Genomic DNA, 23,051 nt, shown 5'->3' with positions numbered 1-23,051 from the left:
TTCACTTGAGTCATCCTGAATAGGATTGGCAGAACACTAGATGAAGGACAACCATGCGAGCAAGCCGGGTTCTGCAAAGGATTCAGCCCCATCGACCACATCCACACGATAACCAAGCATATTGAGATTTCTCAGGAGTTCAAGACGCTGCTCTGTCTAACGTTCATTGATTTAAAGAAGGCCTTTGATTCTCTTGAGATGGAAGCAGTATCAAAGCCCTGGCCAAACAGGGCATTCAAACTCAATACATCAGAATCCTCTGTGAGCTGTATTACAGATTCACTACCAGGATCTCACCATTCTATAAAGAAGTGATCATCCATGTCAAGAGAGGGGTTCGGCAGGGTGATACCATTTTACCGAAACTCTTCAGTCCCACCCTAGAGAATGTCATGTGGAAACTGGAATGGGAAGGAATGGGAATGAAGATAGACGGTCGGTAACTACACCACCTCTGCTTTGCTGATGACATCGTTCTTATAACGACAAATATTTGCCAAGCAGCACAAATGCTGGCCAACTTCAACCGTGAGTGTGGAAAGGTCAGACTACAGCTGAATCTCACAAAGACAATGTTTATGAGAAACAGTCTCATTCCTGACATTCCATTCACTCTCAGCGGAACAAACATCTCCAAATGCAACAGTTAAGTGTACCTAGGTCGAGAAGTCAACATGACGAATGATCTGGCACCTGAGTTGCGCAGAAGGAAGAGAGCGGCTTGGAATGCCTTTAAGAGCTTCGAAGAAATAGCTAAGAGGTCGAAGAACCTATAGCTACGGGCACATCACTTCGATTCCACTATTCTTCCTGCATTAACATACACCTCAGAGACCTGGGCCCTACGATAACAGGATGAGAGCACTATTCGGGTCTCCCAAAGAGGAATCAAAAGAGCTATGCTTGAAGTATCATGCTTCACTCAAATGAGAGAAAGAATCCAGAGTTCCGACCTCTGTCGATCATCAAGAATCAGGGATGCTGTCTCATTTGCCAAGGTGTCAAAAATCAGGTGGACTGGACACGTAATGAGATTTGGAGACGACTGCTGGACTAGAGCCATCACTGACTGGATTCCACAGGATGTCAAAAGATCACATGGCTGTCCACCTACAAGATGGTCAGACTTCTTCGTCAAGACCCTGAACGATCGATTTGAGGCTCTTCGTGTTCCTAGAATGAGCAGACACCATTGGGCTACACTAGCATGCAACAGGGACGAATGGAGACGTTACTGGCGCCCGCTCGAGCCAATCTATGAGTAACGGGATGCCAACAAGTCTCACAATTTGTTGTGAGATGTTACTGGTGCCCACTTGAGCAAATCGATGAAAAATGGGAGGACAGTGCTACAGTGCTACCCAGCAGTGCTCAGTGATTTCTCTTTGCTCTTTACTCAAGTATCATTCCTAGTGGTGCTTGGGGGACCTTAAATGATGCTAAGTATTGAACTGGAGTCAGCCAAGGAAAGAATCTTAACCCCTATACTTTGACCCAATCCTTTGTATATTAAGAAATATTATGTATCTGCCCTATACTGCAGTTTTTCTCAATTTTTTTAATGTATTTTAGTCTATTGAATGGGTGTCATAATAGAGTTGATTTTTATGTGTTCACATTTGATGACATTCTTAATAAAAGCTTCTTTATTTCTTCATTAGAAAGATTTTAAGCTATATTTTCATCATACTCAAAAATTGTATGGTGCTATTCCAAGTGCTTTGAAAGTCTGTAAAAGAATTTGTGGTACTTATTTTATGAAATTCTTTATCATCCTGAATTTGCAGAAACCTGTTTTTCACTTGGATTTATTGATCTTATGACAAATACTCTTTTTTTTGTTTTTCTCTTAAGTAAAATGAATGAGTAGATTCATATCATCAATCCACAAACCAGGTCTGCCATAAGCCTTGGTAATTTGTGATGTACCATTTTGGAAGCTTTATAAATGTGTTTGTTTCTTTGCCGTTCTTTGTAATAGAAGGACCTTTTTCTCAAACTGCAGTTTTGCTTCTTCTAGTGACTATAAGATGTAGTTTTCAAAGATTTTCATTATGTGTTTTCCATAGTTCTCAAGATTTAAATTTAGATCAACTCGAATAATTTTTGAATGTCATTAGAAGGAATCATTATATCCAAAAGGATTATTTACCATATTGATTTTCAAAATAAAGTAATGATTGATTTACATAATTATACAATATATGGCAGGCATTAAAAGCCATTGCAGATATATTTGTGGACATGGAAGGATAACTTGGAATGTTGACAAGTGGGAGAGAAACCTAAAAAATCTACTACTTAAAATAGTTCAAAGTTGAATTATGAATATAAAATGTCACACAGATTTGAATTTTCTGGGGTTTTGTCTTTTGTTTTTGCTTTGGACCCACACCTTGCTATGCTCAGGGCTCACTCCTGATCTGCTGGGGGACCCATATAGTATGCTGGGGATCAAACCCCAGTCAACCATATGGAAGGCAAGTAGGCATTACCTACTGAACTATCTGTTTGGCCCCAAGAAAAATATTCTTAAGTTGAACAGTAAAAGTAATAGTTGAATATTTATTCCCAGATTTGGAAAACAGTATAAAATATATGAGACCCTAAAATACCAAAGTACTTCCTAACTTTATTTCTTAAGTATCCACAACATGTGAGGTACCATAACTAGGCCTCATTAATCTTTGGAGTATTATCAGTTATTAATCTCAAAATAGAGAAATTTTAATTAAAACTGCTCAACCAACTTACACATACATTAAAGCTTCGGTACACTAAATTTTAAAAGGTTGCTAATTAACCTAAACTTCTTATAAAAATAGAGACTAATGAATTGTCATTTTCATATACCGAAAGGTGTCATTTCTTACCTTTCAGTGAGAATGAAAATTTAGCTTTAAGAATTTTCTACTAAGGACTCTATAGAGATAGTGCAAGACTTAGGGCACTGGCTTGGCATGCAGCTGATCCTTGCTTGATCTCCAGAACACCTCCAGGAGTGATCCCTGAGCACAGATCCAAGAGTAAACCTTGAGCACAACCAGGTGTTCCCCCCACATCAAAAAAGGAAAGAATTTTGTGTGAAGGGAGGGAGGGAGGGAGGGAGGAAGGAAGGAAGGAAGGAAGGAAGGAAGGAAGGAAGGAAGGAAGGAAGGAAGGGGGAAAGGAAGGAAAGAAGGAAAGGAAAGAAAGAAAGAAAGAAAGAAAGAAAGAAAGAAAGAAAGAAAGAAAGAAAGAAAGAAAGAGGGACTGGAGAGATAGTACAGTGGGTAAGGCGCTTGCTTGCCTTGCATGAGGCCCACGTGAGTTCAGTCCCCGGCACCACATGTACCCCTGAGCACAGGCAGGAGGAAGCCCAGAGCATAGCCTGGTGTGACTAGAAGAGAAGGTGGAGAGAGTCCCTGCAAAAGATTTTTGGCTCTCTTACAAACAAAAATGCTAGATCATTGGTCAGTGCCTTGTTTGTTTGTTTGTTTGTTTGTTTGTGTCTCACTCCTGATGCTCAGGGATTACTACCAGCTTGTAGGATTACTTCTGGCAGGCTCACAGGATCATGTACGGTGCCAGGGACTGGATCTGGGTCAGTCCCTTACAAGGCAAGTGTCCGACACACTATACTATCTCTCCAGTCCCTGGTCAGTGCCTTTTGTGAAGAGTAGTCCCTGAGCAATGGTGGTTGTGTCCCTTTCCCCAAATAAAATTAAAATGTTTCACAAGCTGTTTTGTTGCCAGTATAAGCTTTTGAAGTTAAGCCTGTTAGAGTCACTGAAACAGTTGAATCCTAACAAGAAATTATTCTGATGACATTTTTAATTTAATGTACCAATTTGGGTACACAGTATAACAAGCATGATACGGACAAGATGGAACTGAAGACAGAAACCAGAGTTTAGTTTGTCCTTCTTTCTTCTCTAGCTCTGTGACTCTCAAATAAAGTCAGTTAACTCTCTTGTTCTTGTTTTGCTCAGCTATGCAGTAATAGTTGAATCAAATGATGTGAATCTCTCTGAAAACTTCTGTTTAAAAAAAATTCCGCTGTAATTGTCTTCTTTACATTTAATATTAGACACAAATAAAAATTATTTTAGGGCCGGAGCAGTAATACGGCAGGTAGGGCGTTTTCCTTGCACACAGCCAACCCAGGTTCGATCCCCAGCATCCCATATGGCCCCCAAAGCACTACCAGGAGTAATTCCTGAGTGCAGAGCCAGGAGTAATCCCTAAGCATCGCTGGGTATAACCCAAAAAGCAAAATATAAATACATATTTTATTTGACCTAAATAAAAATTTAGGAATATATATTAACCTTGAACACAGATACATTAATAATCACTGACAAAAGATCAGATTAGGGGCCGGAGCGATAGTACAGTGGGTAGGGTGTTTGCCGTGCACGTGGCCAACCTGGGTTCGATTCCTAGCATCCCATATGGTCGCGCAAGCACCACCAGGAGTAATTTCCTGAGTGCAGAGCTAGGAATAACTCCTGAGCATCGCTGGGTATGACCCAAAAAGCAAAAAAAAAGAAATCAGATTTAGCAGTATATGTACATATCTAAATATGTATAACATATCTAAGACCTTTGCAAATCTAGAATATTATGTTATGATTTAAGTGAACTCTGCATCACAAATTAAATGAGAATGAATCAAAAATATAACAGATTGTTGAACTGATTCCAAGTATGATATAAAAGCATCAAATTTTGACTGCAAGCACAATGAGGTGCCAAAATAATTACTTAAATTGACCTGCAGGTAGCTTAGTTTTAATTTACTTTTTGGCATCAATATTAAGCTATAAAGAAAACACAAGGGCCTGAGCAACAGTATAGCGGGTAGAGCATTTGCCTTGCATGCAGTTGACCCGCATTTGATCCATGGCACCCTACATGGTCCCCTGAACCCACCAGAAGTAATCCTTGAACGCAGAGCCAGAAATATTCTCTTGAGCACCACCAAATGTGGCCCTCAACCCCCGCAAAAAGTACTAATAAATATGGGGAAAAACTGTCTTTCAGCAACAAAATGAACCAAAACAAAAAATAAAATAATGGATATTAATTGCACAGGTATGCATTGAGGCCATCAGCAATTAATATTAGTAACCACTACTCACAGTGAGATCTTATGTTTTAGCAGTTTTATGGACACTAGCTCAAAATTTATAAGATTTCCCTCATCCAGTACTTACAAAAGCTCACATTGGTTAATATTATAAAATTACTAAATTATTAATATTATCTCAGTTTTGAAAATCAGGTAATGCAGGCACTGAAAGGTAAGTAGTTTGACTAAGGTCACAGGACCGGAAAGCAGTGGGATTGAGATTTGAACCCTGATCATCCGAGGGACTTGTTCACTTTGCCACAGTGGCAGAGTTGCCATGCTGAGTTACTTTGTTCTAGTCAACGCCTATCTTTCACATGCCAGCCAGGATTTCCTCAAACACTTCATTTATATTATTTAAATGCAAGTTGAAAAACAGGGTAAAACAAAGTAAATTGAAAAGTACGTGGGGCCTGATCGATAGCACAGCAGGTAGAGCATTTGTGGCCAGCCCAGGTTCGATTCACAGCATCCCATATGGTCCCCCAAGCACCGCAAGGAGGGATTCCTGAGTGCAGAGCATTAGTAACCCCTGAGCGTTGCCAGGTATGACCGAAAAAGCTGAAAAAAAAAAGTAAGATACTTTTGTCCTTTCTACAATAACATTCAAGGTGCTGTTTGCGCTCTTATGCCCCAGTAACCCTTAAATACAAGTACTGCTCACCAGCCACTAAGCCTTTTGGTAATTTATATTTTTCAGAAGTCATGAGTACACAACAGTGCTTTCTCTTTCAGTCTACCCTCAGAGAGTTAATTTTGCTTTGCCCCATTTCAGGTTTGCGTACTCCATCTCATTCCCAGTAGTATCGATGCATTTACTCCTTCACTCAATTATATACCATATTTTAAAATCATTTCAGAATTTCTTTCCCTGTACTACTATGATAAGCAAACTTAGTAAAAAATAGTTACATATTAGTTTACAATTCTTTCCTTTTTGCCTCGTACTAAAGATATTAGTCAAATACTGTCTTCATAGTTACTTGGATTAGTTCTGTTTTTCATTGTTTTTGTTCGACATATATTATTCTTTTGAAATAAAATTGGCTCACTTATCTTAGTTTGCTTTCAATTTAAATAGTAGGCTCTCCACTAAATAAAGGATGTTTGGAGGATCCTCCCAGGAGGGAAGATGCATGTTGAAAGTAGACTATGGACTGAACATGTTTGCCACCCAAAGCCTCTTTTGCAGACCACAACACCCAAAAGGAGAGAGAGAACAAAAGGGAATGCCCTGCCACAGAGGCAGGGTGGGATGGGGGGGGGGGGGGAATGGGTCTGGGAGGGATACTGGGATCCATGGTGGTGGAAAATGGGCACTGGTGGAGGGATGGGTACTTGATCATTGTATAATTGAAATCCAAGCACAAAAGTTTGTAAGTCTACAACTGTACCTCATGGTGTTTCACTAATAATAATAAAAAAAAGTTTAAAAAAATAGTAGGCTCTCCCCCTTCCCATTCTTAGAGTTCTAATTTCCATTTCCATATACAACTGATTAGCATGCCCCACCTCCAAATCAAAACTATACAGATATTATCCTTTATAGATTTTGAATCCCACCTTCTCTTTTATGGAGGAAAAACAAATCTGTCGAGGTTAAGATTACACAAGAATAAAAATTTTAAAACATACTTCAAGCTTAATGATTTTTACCTTTGATTCCTAAGGACACTAGTTCTCAGTGACCTTCAATTTCAGCCTACCAGAGTTATTACTCATTGTTTTCAGTCATGTTCACTATATGTTGCAGTGATGATGTGGAGGAGGGAGTGCAGAAGAGGCAAAGGTGCACTCTCAATCATTTTGAAAATGTTTGGGAAGGGTTAATGAGCGCTGCCCGAGTCAGTAAGACAAAAGATGAACTGTGTAATAAGACAAAAATCATTAAATCAGGTGCACAAATTTCAGTTCCAAATTAATACAGTTGAAAAGTATATCACCTTGGTCCCTTCGCTGTCCTACCTCAAGTGTACGTTTATTTATGGAACAGAAAATGTGCTTATGTGGGAATTGTCACTTAATGACACTGTTGGCAACATGTCTAAAGCATTCATAACTAGATGGTTCATACCTATTCTGTATTTTCTATTTTAAATAACATACATATTTATATTTGTAAATCTTCTATCCAGGATAAATCTGTGACACTCCAACAATAATTTAGCTGGTTGAAAGAACTAAAGGTGTCTTGATAAGAAGTGACATAATGTGGCTGTGTTTTCTCTCTTTGCTTCAGCCTTAATACAGATACTGGCAGCAGCCGTAGCTGAGCGAGATGTGGTTTATTTTACCTTTGGGGACTCAGAATTGATGAGAGACATTTACAGCATGCACACTTTCCTTACTGAAAGGAAACTGACTGTTGGTAAGTAGGAGATTGCCTTGACACTGTATCTAGATGGATTATACAATATCTAAGAGGTATACTTGCTAAATCTGGATAGATCTCAGTGACTCAGAAAAAAATGAAAGTATGGTTTTCAGTGGAAAGGACAAATTCTTGAAGGGGCAACTTTTTTGGTGTATTTTGGTTTGATTTTTTTGGCTGTTTTTTTGTGGTTTTTTTTTTGGTTTTTTTTTTTGGGGGGGGGGGGCGGTCACACCAGGCTATACACAGGGGTTACTCCTGGATTTGCACTCAGGAATTACTCCTGGTGGTTCTCGGGGACCATATGGGATGCTGGGAATCGAACCCAGGTCGGTCACATGCAAAGCAAATGCCCTACCCACTGTACTATTGCTCCAGCCCTGAAGGAGCAACCTTTATAGGCTTTTTTCTGAAGTTTTACTTGCAAACTTAAATGTGAGTATGGAATTCATTGAAGTAAGAATCTATAAAATAAAGAAGCTAGAGTTGGGTCCAGAGAGATAGTATAGCAGGTATGGCATTTGCCTTACACATGGTTGACCTGAGTTCAATCCCCAGCATCCTGGAGTGATCCCTGAGTGCAAAGTCAGGATAAATCCTGAGCACAGCTGGGAGTGACACCAAAACCAAAATAAATAAATAAATAAATAAATGAGCTTTAAAAGAAGCTGAAGTCACTGTTGATAATTTCTGTATACGTAGAATATTATAGAATATTAACTGAGGAAAGACGTAGATTAAGTTCACATAAGAGCCCTCTAGGGCTAAGGAGATAAGGTAGTGGGTAAGGCACTTGCCTTGCATGCATCCACTCTGGGTTTGATCCCTAGCACCCCATGTGTTCTCAGAAGCACTGCTAGGAGAAACCCTGAGCACCACTGGGTGTGGCCCCAAAATGAGCAAATTAAAACATTTCTCGGCATGTGAAATACATGATTTATTTTCACCAATCAAATTCAAATATGTTATATACATTAAGACAAAATTGGTGAGGATGGAGTGATAGTACAGCAGGTAGGGTGCTTCCTTGCATGTAGCTGACTAGGGTACAATTCTTAGCACCATATATGATCCCCTGAGCTCAGCAGGAGTGATCCCTGAGCACAGAACTAGGAGTAAGACTTGAACATCACTGGGTTTACCTTCCCCCAGTTCCATTTAAAAAAAGACAAAATTGAAGTGTTCTTGAATACCTTGATCTATAAAATCAATATGCAAATTGTTTGACCTTTCATTCTCTAGGAGAAGTATATAAATTGTTGCTCCGATATTACAATGAAGAATGCAGAAACTGTTCTACCCCTGGACCAGATATCAAGCTTTATCCATTCATATACCACACTGTTGAATCCTGTGCAGAGAGTACCAATCAGCCAGGACAAAGGACTGGTGCCTGAGAAACTGAGCAAATAAAACCACCTTCCACCATTCATCGGACACATCTTGTTTGAATTGTCAAGTGTAATATATGAACTGACTTATCTTAATATAAATGTGTATACAATCCACATTTGTAGTTAAAGATGCATTCCTTACTCCATACTTAACAATTACCAATTTGTACACTTAAAACCTCCCCATCTTGACTTATTCAGGCTTAGATATATTTTTTCTGTTTTTATTTCTATTCATTATTTGACTTTTCTTTTTTTATGCCCATGAGATTTCTTATGAAATCCCATGAAGGTTGTGCTCAGCCTACCAAGTCTCTTTCTTTGCCTATATGTTATATAAATTTCACCACTGCTGGAAGATGCCAGTGGTGCCAGGGAAGAAGTTGAAATCCAAAGACTCTTTATTTGGTTTATAAATAAAGACCCTGTGGGGGTCGTAGTGATAGGTACAATGGATAGGGTGTTTGTCTTGCACACAGGCCAACTCAGGTTCAATTGGCCTCAGCATCCCCTATGGTCCCCCAAGCTCACCAGGAGTGATTCCTGAGTTCAGAACCAGGAGTAAGTAACTCCTGAGCATCACTGGGTGTGATCCAAAAACCATTTAAAAAAAAAAAAAAGAAAAGAAAATGTTCCTGTGAAGACTTTCACTCAATTCTTGTTATGATTGTGCTATTTTGAGTTTTTAGATTTTAAAAATAAAGAATCTTCCCCCCTATGTGTTACATAATGCATATTTGATAGGGTAAGACTATTATTTAAAACAATTTCTACAAAAAGTTCTTTTGAGACATCATCTTTATTTGTAATGGTTTATCCTTTTTTTCCCTGATCAATTTTTATTGGAAATTGACCAAGATGAATGGAAATGTAGTTTCCCATATGGTTCAAAAATGTTTATATTCAAGAGAGTTGAAGGGTATTTTTCTTTGTTTATTTCTTTGGATTTTTTTTTCCCCAGTTAGGGTTACTGTTTGTTCCCTGGTGCTTGAGGCATATTCATATCCAGTTTAGAAACTGGAAACTTCATGCTGATCTGTACATACTGACGTTTCTTTAGTAGTCAAAGGTTATAGAGCTAATAAATTTTCTTTAAGAAATCATTTATCAGGAATTTCCACATCATCTTTATTTTATATGTATGTATGTGTGTGTGTTTTCTTTAAGTGTGTGTGCAAACACATAAAATATAAATAAAATGCTAGTTGTGAAGAATGATTAGGTTTAGTTTAGAACTTTGTTTTAAAATCTTTTATTTATAACTGTACACCTAAAACTGTCAGCAGATATGTCTCTTTTTTTTCTTTCTTTTTTTTTTTCTTTTTGGGTCACACCCAGCAGTGCACAGGGGTTATTCCTGGCTCTGCGCTCAGGAATTACCCCTGGCGGTGCTCAGGGGACCATATGGGATGCTGGGAATCGAACTCGGGTTGGCCGCATGGAAGGCAAACACCCTACCCGCCGTGCTATTGCTCCAGCCCCAGATATGTCTTTCAAAGGTTGAGATAATAGCTCATACCAAGCCTATGTTAATTGAGAGTAGAGTTTAATCACAAACTATTCCCATTTCTAAATAGTCCTAAAGTATACTGTTCAAATCCTGGTTTACAGCCAGCTGCCAGTAAAAACTATTAAAGCTCAAATCCTATTAAGGAGTTAGATAGCCCAAACACTTGATGTTAATATTGGTAGAAGAAGGCCAGAGGGATAGTAGAGGTAAAGGCATTTGCCTAGCATGTGGCTACAACTCCAACATTGGTTCAGATTCCAAGCAAAGTCTGCATTGCTTTCTCTTTTTTAAACTCTTTTGTGGAGATTGAGAAGTTAAAAGGAATTTGCAACTGAAGGCAGCCATTTGTCTTTCACAAAGTATTTTCTGCTCTACATCATCATTCACTAAGTTTTTTGCCGTATAAAGAAATTCTTAATCTCTTTAAATTCAAAGCATCTGGCTTTATTCCCACTAATACTAAAGTCCTCTCTTCCCAACCCTTTCTACACTTAGGTTCAGCATTTATGGTTTTATTTCTTCTCTTCTTTTTCTGTCTCCATATCCTTTTCCTCTTTCACAGACCCAAGACTAAACAAAGTTTTGTTTTTTTTTTTTAATGCTGCATAAGCACATGGTCCATGTGGTAGAGAAATCATTATCCAGAATAATGGACCATGCTTTCTAATAATTCAGAACATAGTATCTCTTAATTCTCAGGCTACAGAATAGACTTAGTAACTGGGCTATCTACCTGAATATCACTGTTGAGGACTTTCCAAAATAAAACAAATGCCCCATTTTTTGTTCTAGTACATTTTGGGATTGGGACAATTGAAGCAGATGGAATATGAAGAGAACTATTGATCATTTTTAAAAGGGAGGAAGGTAGAGAGAATATGAGTACTCTGTTCTTAAAGACCCTCTGAAAATTTCTTTAAAAATCTAACACTTATTCTAAGGCCTTTATGTACACTTTTCTTTTTCATATGGGTTTACTGTTTTATTTCATGTTATGTATCCTTCCTTTTTTCCTTTATATATAGGCATGACATGATTTTTTAGTTTTAATGCAGTTTTAATTTAAGTTTTTAATATAGCTCCCTAATTTTTTTGCTGCTTATTTTCCTCGGTCATACAGTAACAGTTTAAGGAAACAGTGTGGCATGATGGAAAGTCATGAGATTTTTTAATTAGATTAGCTGGGTTCAAATGCTAGCCACATAGCCCTAGTTAACACTTTATTATTTTTTTATAGACATACATTTATTGTATGGGTTGAGTTTTCCTCCCCGCCCCGACCAGGGCTCCGGCAGCCGAAGACCTCCAGAACCAGCCACCACCATGCTGAGACCACTCTCCGCACACATGAAGGTACTGGCAGAGGAACAAAGCCACGCGGGTCCCGGGGCCGAGATCTCCAAGCCTAGTCGGATCGGGGCTGAGTATTCTCCACCCAGATCCTCCAAATTCCAGTAGGCGGGGGTCACACCCACCAACAGACCCCCTGGCGCCGTGTAATCCCATCAACGGCCAAGACTCAGAAACTATAAAACCCAGCTCCCGGAAGCGCGTGGCCATGCGACATCTTATCATCTCATTCCTACTTTGGACAAACTGGCAGGCTACCGAATGTAACCTGCCCACATGGCAGAGTCTGGCAAACTCCCCGTGGCGTACCCAATATGCCAAATACCAGTAACAGTGAAGGGTCTCATTCTCCTAACTCTGAAAGAGCCTTGAATATGGCACTTTTTAAAAAATCTCAGGGCTAGGACGAAGGAGACGTTACTGGGGCCTGCTCGAGGCAATCGACGAATAACAGGATGGTTGTGATACATTTATTGATGAAATACAGTTGTTGTGATACAGATGAAAAACTAGAGTCCTTGGTATTTCAGTGATCATTCCACAGTATAGATTATTCACCACATGTATTCTTTTAAGTCTACACCCAGTCATGCTAACATTCTTTTCAGATAAACCTTAGCCATTTCTTTTGTCAAATGTTTTAGTATACATTTAAACTGTAAATGAAGTACTTGAGCCAAACTAATTACTTGAGCAAAATTATTTTCAGAAATAGAAGAGAAGGACAATGACTTTGAGGAAAAACATCTGAATCATCAAATCCCAAAGAATTAGACCTCTGTAATTTGGGGGACCAAGTAGCCTTGTAACAGATAGCACATCACTTCAGTATGTCTCATCTACAACTTTTAAACATGTTTTCTTAGACATTTCTTTTTTAAACTCTTTTTGGGAGGTGGGAAAGGACCTCTCAAGCAGGGCACAGCAGTTTCATGGCAGGGTCCCCACCAGGGATTCTTAGGCAACCAAAGCTCAATGCAAGGGCCCGAGAATGCCATGCTGCTCAACCCTGCAGTGAGTGATAGGGGCCTACAGGGTTCCACATATCTGGAGTGTATGGTGCTGGGGATCAAATCCAGATGTTCTAACCACTCTACTATTTCCCTGCTCATAAATATATTTTTTTTTCTAAGTTTTAAAAAGTGTGTTTAAGGGGCTGGAGCCATAGCATAGTGGGTAGGGCATTTGCCTTGCATGCAGCCAACCCAGGTTCGATTCCCAGCATCCCATATGGTCCCCCAAGCACCGCCAGGAGTGACTCCTGAGTGAATGAACCAGGAGTAACTCCTGTGCATCGCCGGGTGTGACCCAAAAAAAAAAAAGGTGTGTTTAAACTACTGGCAGATTTTACTTTTTTTTTTTGATACAACGGGGGGGGGGGGGGCGGGGGGGGCTCAGGACTTAATGCTGGTTCAGTGCTCAGGGATCACTCCTGATGGGCTCAGTACCGTATTGGGGTGGTGGTGATCGAATCCAGGTTTGAAGTAAGGTAAGTACCTTACCCACTGTACTGTCTCTCCAGCCCCTACTTTTTTTTTTTTAAGTAGACTTTATTTACTACCCAAGTAAGGAGCTCCAGCTACCTTTCTATTCCTAAAGAATATTTTCCTAGGCCAGAAAGATAGTATAGGGATTAAGGCACTTCCCTTACATATGCATGGTCTTGATTTGATCCCTGGCACTAGAGATGGTTCCTGAGCACAGAGCCAGGAGTAAGCCTTAAGCACAGCCAGGTGTGGCACACACACACAAAAACTAATACGTTCCTCAGAAATAATGGATATAATCATTTTGGAGCTACTTAGTAAGAGTTGTCAATGGAATTATTCTATTATTACACTTCCGAATAGAGTCCAGTGTTTTGATTTTGTTTATTTGGAGCCATACCCAGCACGGCTTTACTCCTAGCTTTGTGTTCAGGGATCATTTCTGGTTGGGCTCAAGGGGACCACATGTGGTGCCAGGGATCAAACCCATGTCAGCTGTGTGCAAGGCAAGAACCCTACCCACTACGATCTCTCCAGCCTTCGAGTCCAGTCTTATAGAGGAGAAAACTAGTGATTGCCAATCTTACGTGACCCGTAGAATCTCTGAAAACCTCGCTACCGTTTTACGCCTCTGTTAATAAACTGAGTTTCTCCAGAGTTCAATCTCCAGCAACATGAAAAAATTAAAAAGTGAGGGGGCTGGAGCGATAGCACAGTGGGTAGGGCGTTTGCCTTGCACGCGGCTGACCCAGGTTCAGTTCCCAACATCCCATATGGTTCCCCGAGCACCGCCAGGAGTAATTCCTGAGTGCATGAGCCAGGAGTGACCCCTGTGCATCGCCAGGTGTGACCAGAAAAGCAAAAAAAAATAAAACAAAAGTAGAGTGAATTTCTGAACTTATTCTTAAATCATCCAGAAAATGAGTTATTACGCACCAATCAGTGCTATGTATCACTGTCATCCTGTTGGTTTTCGAATTACTCAAGCGGGCGCCAATAATGTCTCTATTCCTCCCAGCCCTGAGATTTTAGCAGCCTCTTCTTACTCGCCTTTTCCCAACGATTGGAGACTCAGGGTCAGGGGAACTAGACCTATTGTCATTACTGTATTTGGCCTATCAAATATACAGCTCGCCACGGGGAGCTTACCAGGCTCTGCCCATGTGGACGAGATACTCTTGGTAGCTTGCCGGGCTCTCCAAGAGGCATAAATAGGTAGGAAGTGTCTTATAAGGGTCCAGAAAGCTGCATGGAGCATGGCGGTGGTTGGGCAGTGGAGGTCAGCTGCTGGGGCTGGGTCCCTTGGGGTGCAGAGGGCTCTCATCCACCCCACAGCCTGGTGCAGCCTGGTGGCATGGTTCTGGGAGCCTCCTTTTATCTTCCCATCTTGGAGGAGCATCCTTGAGTTCTAAAGGGTGGCCGATGAGGATATTATCTGGTGCCAACAGGGTGTGGCTTATGGGTGTAATCCTTGAGTCATGGGAGACTGGGGGAAGCAGGCAGAGGATCTCTGATTCGGGTTCCGTTGAGTCCAAAGTCCAAGGTCACAAATTTCCACATTTTCTGGGTTCTGTGGTACTTCATTCTTGCGTGAGGCTCTGCTTGAGCGTCCAGAAAGCGGAGTGCTATGTATATAGTGATGATCATAGATTAGTGTTTTTAAAAAGTTGACCTTGGGACCAGAACGATAGTACAGCAGGTAAGGCATCTGCCTTGCATGTGGCTGACCCAGGTTCAATCCCTGGCATCCCATATGGTCCCCCAAGCAATGCCAGGAGTAATTCCTGAGTGCAAAGCCAGGCGTAACCCCTTAGCATAGCTGGATGTGACCCAAAAAAACGTTAACCTTGTTCTTCTTGGCCAAGAAACACTTATAAAGTACTTACTGTTAGTTGCTGTATTTTACTTTCCAAGTTTCCAGTGGACTAACAGATGCCTTATAGCTAGGACATGCCATCTCAACATCTAGGAGTTCTTTATGAAAGGAGACTTAATCTTGATAGGGAATTTGATTTAAATTTTTTTTAAAAAAACATGTTCTGATGCTTCAACTTATACCAAATTCCTACTACAACATGAAAGATTGATTATCAGTTGGAATATATAAAATTATCTGAAAGAATTCTGTTTCTGGTTGAAATAATTTTAGGACAGGCAGATACGAATTTTTATTTTAAATGGAGATTGAAAGAAAATCTAATACAGCTCATGATTGCTGTGTTACATATTTAACTAAATATGTGTTGCTTTGGGAACCATATACTAAGTTTTCCCACTTCCAAGAATATGACAGAGCAGGGGCTGGAGTGATAGCACAGTGGATAGGGCATTTGCCTTGCACGCAGCCGACCCAGGTTCGATTCCCAACATCCCATATGGTCCCCATAACACAGCCGGGAGTAATTCCTGAGAGAATGAGCCAGGAGTAACCCCTGTGCCTAGCCAGGTGTGACCCAAAAAACCAAAAAAAAAAAAAATATGATGGAGCAGAGAATGGATTGCATTGAGTTCTTCAAAACCTCCATAGGAAGAAGATACTGTGTAGATTCCTACTTACTTCCTGTTTGGTTGCATTTGATAGTTTTTTCTTTTTTTCCACTGTAAGGAAGCCATATGGTCAAAGGACCATATAGGATGCTGATTCACACTATGTCTATTTAAAGATAATAAAGATATAGTTGAGGGTCTGTACTTCCTTTTCTCAATCATCTAGCTCTGCACTAATCTTTTTTGCTAGAAAAAAAGAAGACTGAACATTGCTTGAACTTGAGCTCAGAATACTTAATCCTGTCTATTTTACAAATAGGAAGAGGATCTCAATGTGATGTTTATTAAGACTGAAAATCCTGGGGCTGGGGCGATAGTACAGCGGGTAGGGCATTTGCCTTGCACGCAGCCGACCCGGTTTCAAATCCCAGCATCCCATGTGGTCCCTTGAGCACCACCAGGAGTAATTCCTGAATGCAGAGCCAGGAGTAACCCCTGTGCATTGCCGGGTGGGACCCAAAAAGCTAAAAAAAAAAAAAAAACCCTGAAAATCCTCTGACCCACTGCTGTTCTCTGTGCTAGTAGTTGTGTGCTGAGTTCTCATCAGATCTCACACAGATCAATCAAGCCGTCAGAGCAAGTATCCCAAACAAGACAATCACAATTGCCAATGTTCATCTGGTAGCTGGATTTATTTTTTTCTGGCTGATTCACGGTCAGTCGGTCCTCCTGTTGTTCATCAATTTGCTCGAGCGGGCTCAGTAACGTTTCCATCGTGAGACTTGTTACTGTGTTTGGCATATTGAATACATCACGGGGAGCTTGCCAGGCTCTGCCGTGCGGGCGAGATACTCTCGGTAGCTTGCCGGGCTCTCCGAGAGGGGCGGAGGAATTGAACTCGGGTCGGCCATGTTGGCTGCATGCAAGGCAAATGCCCTACCACTTGTAATAATGAGTTCGAACTTACAAATGTTTTCCTTGATTTCTATAGGAAGAGAAAAAAACATGCTGATCCCCTGATACCACTTTTTTTTTCCTCAAATAATCACACTGCTTTTGAAATTTCATTTGCATACTCTCATTTTACAATATTAGAGTGGGCCAGAGAGATCAGATTAACAGGCTGAGCATACTTTGCAGGCTTGAGGCCTAGGTTCAATTCCCAACACCACCTGGTCCCTCTGACTAGGAGTGACGCTCAAGTACAAAGACTGGAAAAGTCCCTGAGAACTCTAGTGTGTGGCCCCTATAATAGTAAAATAAAGTTTTTAAGGTGCTTCACACACTAGTAAAAGTTATTTTGCAGGTAGATTATTTCATATCATATTAGGCATGAAGAATTAATTCATCACAGCATGAAGAACTTTTCAGACGAAGAGAATTCTGGTTACTTTAGCTTCATTTCTTTGTCAGGCCCCTGAGGTGATGTACTTCATGTTTGTTTTCTTGTCCTAATTTTTGTTTTTTTTTCTTTAAAAAAAAATTTTAATTGAGTCACTGTGAGTCACAGTTACAAAACTTTCTTGATCTTGTTTCAGTCCTACAATGATCTAACACTCCAACACTCTCTCCACCAGTGTCCATCCATTTCCCACCACCAATGACCCCGGTTTCCCTCCCACCAGCCTGCCTCTATGACTCTATAACAGGCACTTTCCTTCTCTTCCCACCTCTCTCTCTCTGTCTCTCTCTTTCTGTCTCTCTCTCTCTCTCTCTCTCTCTCTCTCTCTCTCTCCTTACCTCCTTTCCTCTCTTCCTCCCTCTCTCCCTCCCTCTCTCCTGGGCTGAGACACAGATACTGAGAGGTTGTCATGTTCCTTTACCCACTTTCAGCATGCAGTTCCTATCTAGAGTGATCATTTCCAGCTATCTTTGTCATAATGGTCCCTTCTCTATCCCAATTGCCCTCTCCCCTAGCACTTAAGGCAGGCTTCCAACCATGGACTAATCCTCCTTGCCCTTGTTTCTAATGTCCTTATTATGTTTAGTCTCATGTTTTCTTTTTTTAATATTCCATGAATGAGTGCAATCATTCTGTCTGTCCTACTGACTCATTTCACTCTGCATGATACTCTCCATGTCTATCCATTTTATAAGTGAATTTCATCACTTCATTTTTGCTTACTGCTGCATAGTAGTCCATTGTGTAAATGTACCATCGTTTCTTTAACTAGTCGTCTGTTCTTAGACATTCAAGTTGTTTCCAGGTTTTTTCTATGGTGAATAGTGTTGTGATAAACAGAAGTGCAGATGTCATTTCTGCAGTGTGTTTTTCATCCCCCAGGGCATATTCCCAGAAGTGTTATTGGAGGATCATCTAGAAGCTCAATTTCTAGCTTTTTGAGGAATGCCCATATTGTTTTCCTAAAAGGCTGGACCAGTCAGCATTCCCACCAAAAGGAGAGTCCCTTTATCCCCACATCCGTGCCAACACTGGATACTCTTGTTCTTTTTGATGTTTGCCATGCTCTGTGGTGTAAGATAACATCTCATTGTTTTGATTTGCATCTCCCTATTGATTAGTAATGTAGAGCATTTTTTTAATACAAATGGCCAAAAGACACATGAAATGATTTTTATCTTCAAGAGAGAGCAAATAAAGGACAGAGAAAAAAATCTTGAAATTTCCGGGCACCACTATTCTTCCATTCATTCACATATCCACAGACACGGTGACTTCTCTGGGTAGTCACTGAATTCTGCTTGGAGATGGAAAGATGAACAACTCTTTGTGCATATCTAAACTGAGGCATAGAAAGGGGCTAAGTTATCTAAGACCCTACAAATGGCATTTTCTTTTCACTATACTATACCACTTCAAGTTAGTAAAACCAGTATAACCTTCAGAATAAAATACTAAAAGGAGTCTTTATTGTGAAAAGGTAGAGACTATCATGTCTATGTCATATTTTATGTTAAGGATTCTTACAACAAGTTATGAGCTTCAACATAGAATATTAGGATTTGGGAAGTAATAGCCAGCCTGGGTTCAACATCTGCCCTTTCAACCAAATTATTTACTATGTAGTTAGGCCTATCATGTCCATACCTGTACTGAACTTGTAATTTTTTTCCCTTTTGTCATTATTCCTTAAACATCAGCATAATTTCATAGCTTTTACACTGTATAAGGTATTACAAGTAGTAGAGAGATGACATAAGGCATATGGAAAAATATGCAAATTATATGCAAATACTATGTCATTTTGCACAAGGAACTTTAGTATGCATGGGTAACTACATGGAATCTTGGAATCTTTCCCTTTAGATGCCAAGGAATGACTATATTCTCAACAGAATTGGTAATGGCCTCAATAATATACCCTGTTCTGCTCTTAAACATGTATAAAGCATTTTTATAAATGTTTTCAGTGTTTATTCCACAAATTTCTTTTCAAATTTGCAGATTATACATACATACATATATGAGGGCGGGGTGGGGGGAGATGCCACTCCCAGAAGTATTCAGGACTTACTCTGCATGCAGGGATCACTCCTGGCCATATGCAATGCTGGGGATTGAACCAAGGTCAACAGTGTGCCAGGCTGGGCCGGAGCGATAGTACAGCTGGTAGGGCATTTGCCTTGCAAGAAGCCAACCTGGGTTCAATCCCCGGCATCCCATATGGTCCCCCAAGCACCGCCACGAGTAATTCCTGAGTGCAGAGCCTGGAGACACCCCTGAGCATCACTGGGTGTGACCCCCCCCCACAAAAAAAAACTGTGCCAGGCAAGAGCTTAAACCCCCACACTATCACTCCAGACCCTGCAGTAATACTTAGTGGTATTTAAAATACAGGTATTGGAGCTGGAGCAATAGCACAGCGTGTAGGGCATTTGCCTTGCACACGGCCAAGCCAAGTTCGATTCCCAGCACCCCATACGGTCCTCTGAGCACCGCCAGGAGTAATTCCTGAATGCATGAGCCAGGAGTAACCTCTGTGCATTGCTAGGTGTGATGCAAAAAGCAAAAAATAAAAAATAAAAATAAATAAAATACAGGTATTTCATAATCTATGATAGCTTTTAAGGCAGAAGGTAATTTAGTGCCAACTATATATCAGTCATTTTTGAACTTTGGAGCTATAAACATGACCAAGATAGATAGACCTTGTTACCAGATTTATACTATCACGAAGAGCATAGAGCAAAAGGATGTGGTACTCCTCTAGAACTGTGGTGTTAGGAACCACTAGGGCCATCCCAGCAGTGCAGAGGTCATTTGGTGTTCCCTGGGCTGGTACATATGCCTGGCATATATGAGACCCTGGTTTCATTCCCTGGTGCCATATGGCCTCTCAAACTCTGCCAGGCATAGCCCAAATGGCCTTCGGCACAAATGGAGATGCCCAAGAAAACAAATCAATTGGAGATATAATCAATTTATAGCTTATCTCACTAGTTCTATATTCCTACCCATTATCTACTTTCAAATAATTTTGAAGGTCATCCAAGCTATCATATTTCATCTGCAAATGGATGTCTCTAAAATTAAATTACCACAATATTGTCATGTATCCACATTTAGAAATAGTAGAAAATGAATTCTTATTCCAAAGTAAATATTTTCCCTATTCTTATTGCTAAATGCAGCTAAAAACCCTAGACATCATATATAAATTAAGCATAATGTTCCCTTTCTTTTTTTGTGGTACCAGGAATGAAACCCAGTATGTGGGTTTGTACACTGCCATTGAGCCATATCCTCAACATAAATTAAACAAAATTTTGAAAGGTAGGCCAAACAAATAACTCAAAGGGCTAATGTGTATACTTTGCATGCAGAAGACCAGATTCAATTCCCAGCACCTGATGGCCCTCTGACACCGGCCATCAGATATGGCAAAAAATGGTGTGTGTTGGGGGAGGGGGGGAGCATGGGGTATAGTTCCTACAGAAAGATTGTACAAAGAAAGCTCTTGCACAGCCAGTACAGGTTCAATCTCCAGCACCTAGTCCCCAATCCCTGCCAGGAAAATTATCCTTGAGCATAGCACAGCATGACCTCCTATGCTGTGATCTTTGAGTACCACCTTTTATGCACCCCTGACATCTCCAAAAGAGAGTTGTGGTAAATAAATGAAATGCTACTAGACTACTAAAAAATCATAAAAATGTGCCTTTCATGACAATGTCGACAAAACAAATTGGAGAGATAGCATTGGAATTTTGGTGGTTGGTATAGTGTGTCATCTACATACAAAGCATACAAAGGTATGAAGTTGAGCTCCCAAAATATTATAGTATTTTAAATCAGTGAAAAAATTACTTTTTAAAAAAGGCCCAAGAAAAGCCTTTTCTCTAGCTTAAAAAACAAAACAAACAAAAATAATGAATAAAACAGGAAAGAGGAAAAATTATAGAAAAATCATCTATGTCCTAACCACCCACTATAGGTAAATACCACAGAAAAACTGATGTCCCATTGGAAAGTGGAAGAACTTAGACTTCCACCCTCTTCAGGCTATAACAAAGTGCCCTGATTGGTGGAGGTAAAAAGATTCTCTGAGGTATGTAGGGTAACATTGGTTTGTGTTTTCTCCTCTGCCACAAGGAGATTAGGTTTATTGAGTTATAATGCTCCGGAAGCTCTCCCATTTCCTTAGTGAGTATTCATCCTTTACTTCTCTGTGCTCTGCTATCTCTGTTAATCACTCATTTCCCCTAACCAGAAATTGTCACTTGTAAAGTCAAATTCTTCAGAGATTTCTGGTTTTGTGTTTGTAAGTGAAATGTTGCTTTTCTCTTTTCATTATGTCCTTGGCATAGTTTACTTTAGAGCAATGTCCTGTTTGTACAGACACAAAAAGACAGTTAATGCTATGCTTTGATAACTTGGGAATTAATTGACTCCAAATAATATTTACTGCTGGGCATCTTTCTTATTTACTTGACTTAGCCTCAGTTGCCCTTAGTTCCTAGCACCCTACAAGCAGGGTCCCATCGAAGGACCGGATGGCCCCAGGACAAATGGTAAGCTACCCTGGCATCGAAAAGGGACAGGCCAAGTGCCGTAAAACTTATAATAAGTTAAAAGCATGTCGTGGACAAATTCTGTCATGACCCAAGGAGAAGTGACTGAACAAGGACCCTGCAGGGATTAGGAAGAACTAATCTGGCCTGAGGGCTATGGCCTGGGATCTATTGAAGATGTTCCCAGGAGAACTACCCTTTAAGTTTAATGTTTCTCTAACTGTGTCCATACAAAATGACTGGTAAGATTATTAAGAAGTAAATTTAAGGTGACTGTTTAAATGGATATGGACTAAGGAACGAGGAAATTTGTCCTTAGACAAAATCCCACCCTTCTAGCAGGAGGAGATCTTTGTCTTATCTTAGAAGAGTTTCACCCAAGGAAGGGCTTTCGTATGTTGATTGTGCTAGTTGACCTAGGTATAATTGCTACCCCTAATCCTGGGGAGTTGAAGTCTAGACTAGGTTGTGAGACTGGGCTCAGGGAGAATAGCATGGGGGGACCAGAGGAGACTGGAATGAGGGGCGGAGTGAGACTGGAATGGGGCGCTCAGTGAGATTGGAACAGGCACATAGGGGGAATGGAATAAACAGTAGGATGGAGAATGGAATAAACAGCTACTGATCAACCACCTGGCAGCCTGTGTCCTCTTTCATGAATCTGTTGGCGGTGGCTGCAGGCCAGGTTGGGGAAGCAGCTCGTGGCCACCGAACGCACATGAGAGCCCACACTGCACACTCACTTATTTTGTGATTACACAGTGGTATATTTGGACAAAGGTGAAGTATCCAATGCTATAAAGAACTATGCTATCGGGATGAAGGGAGAGCACAGTGAGGATGCCTGCTTTGCACGTGGCCGTCCTGGGTTTGATTTCCAGCATCCCATATGGTTCCCCAGTACTGTCATGTGTGAAGCCTGAGCACAGATCCAGGATTAAGCCCTGAGCACCACCAGATGTGTCCCCAAACCCCCTCCCAAATAATAAAATGCTCCGTAGGGGCCCTCAGCACCACTAGGGTGCCGCTAGTCATTCCAGCATAGCAGGGCCTTAGGACACTGCATCCTCAGGCCCTAGCAGTGAACCGTTCATCCTAGTTGTCTTACTATCGCCATATCACTGAGTACCCTGGACTCTCTAAGCACTTCTTAGAGAGTCTGGGTGGCTTCTGGGTAGCTCCCTCATCCCCAAACATCTCTTTTACTTAATTCTCTGCTTGTTTGATTTATTTCCTTGCTAGAGAGAAACCTCTTTAGATCAGAATCTTTGTCTCTCAACCTTTCTCTTCCAGGTTGCAGTACAGCCTCTTTAAAGGAATATGAGATCATTAAATGCTTATTGATTTACTAGTATCTTAAATAGAC

At 40.6% G+C, this 23,051-nt stretch overlaps 1 protein-coding gene across 1 annotated transcript in view; it reads left to right on the top strand.

The window, feature by feature from the left end:
* Window positions 1-9,956, top strand: part of PARG (poly(ADP-ribose) glycohydrolase) — a 102,958-nt gene extending 93,002 nt beyond the window's left edge. The window contains exons 17-18 of the mRNA XM_056130413.1: window positions 7,353-7,481; window positions 8,727-9,956. Of these exons, the coding sequence (XP_055986388.1) occupies window positions 7,353-7,481; window positions 8,727-8,881 (284 nt within the window). The 3' untranslated portion in view covers window positions 8,882-9,956. The remainder of the gene's footprint in view (window positions 1-7,352; window positions 7,482-8,726) is intronic.
* Window positions 9,957-23,051: the final 13,095 nt, after the last annotated feature.

This window comes from Sorex fumeus, unplaced genomic scaffold, assembly GCF_029834395.1.
Source record: "Sorex fumeus unplaced genomic scaffold, SorFum_2.1 ptg000078l, whole genome shotgun sequence".
Taxonomy (NCBI): Eukaryota; Metazoa; Chordata; class Mammalia; order Eulipotyphla; family Soricidae; genus Sorex; species Sorex fumeus.
Note: the sequence above shows the minus strand (reverse complement) of the source record. Positions and strands in the feature narration are given on the sequence as shown.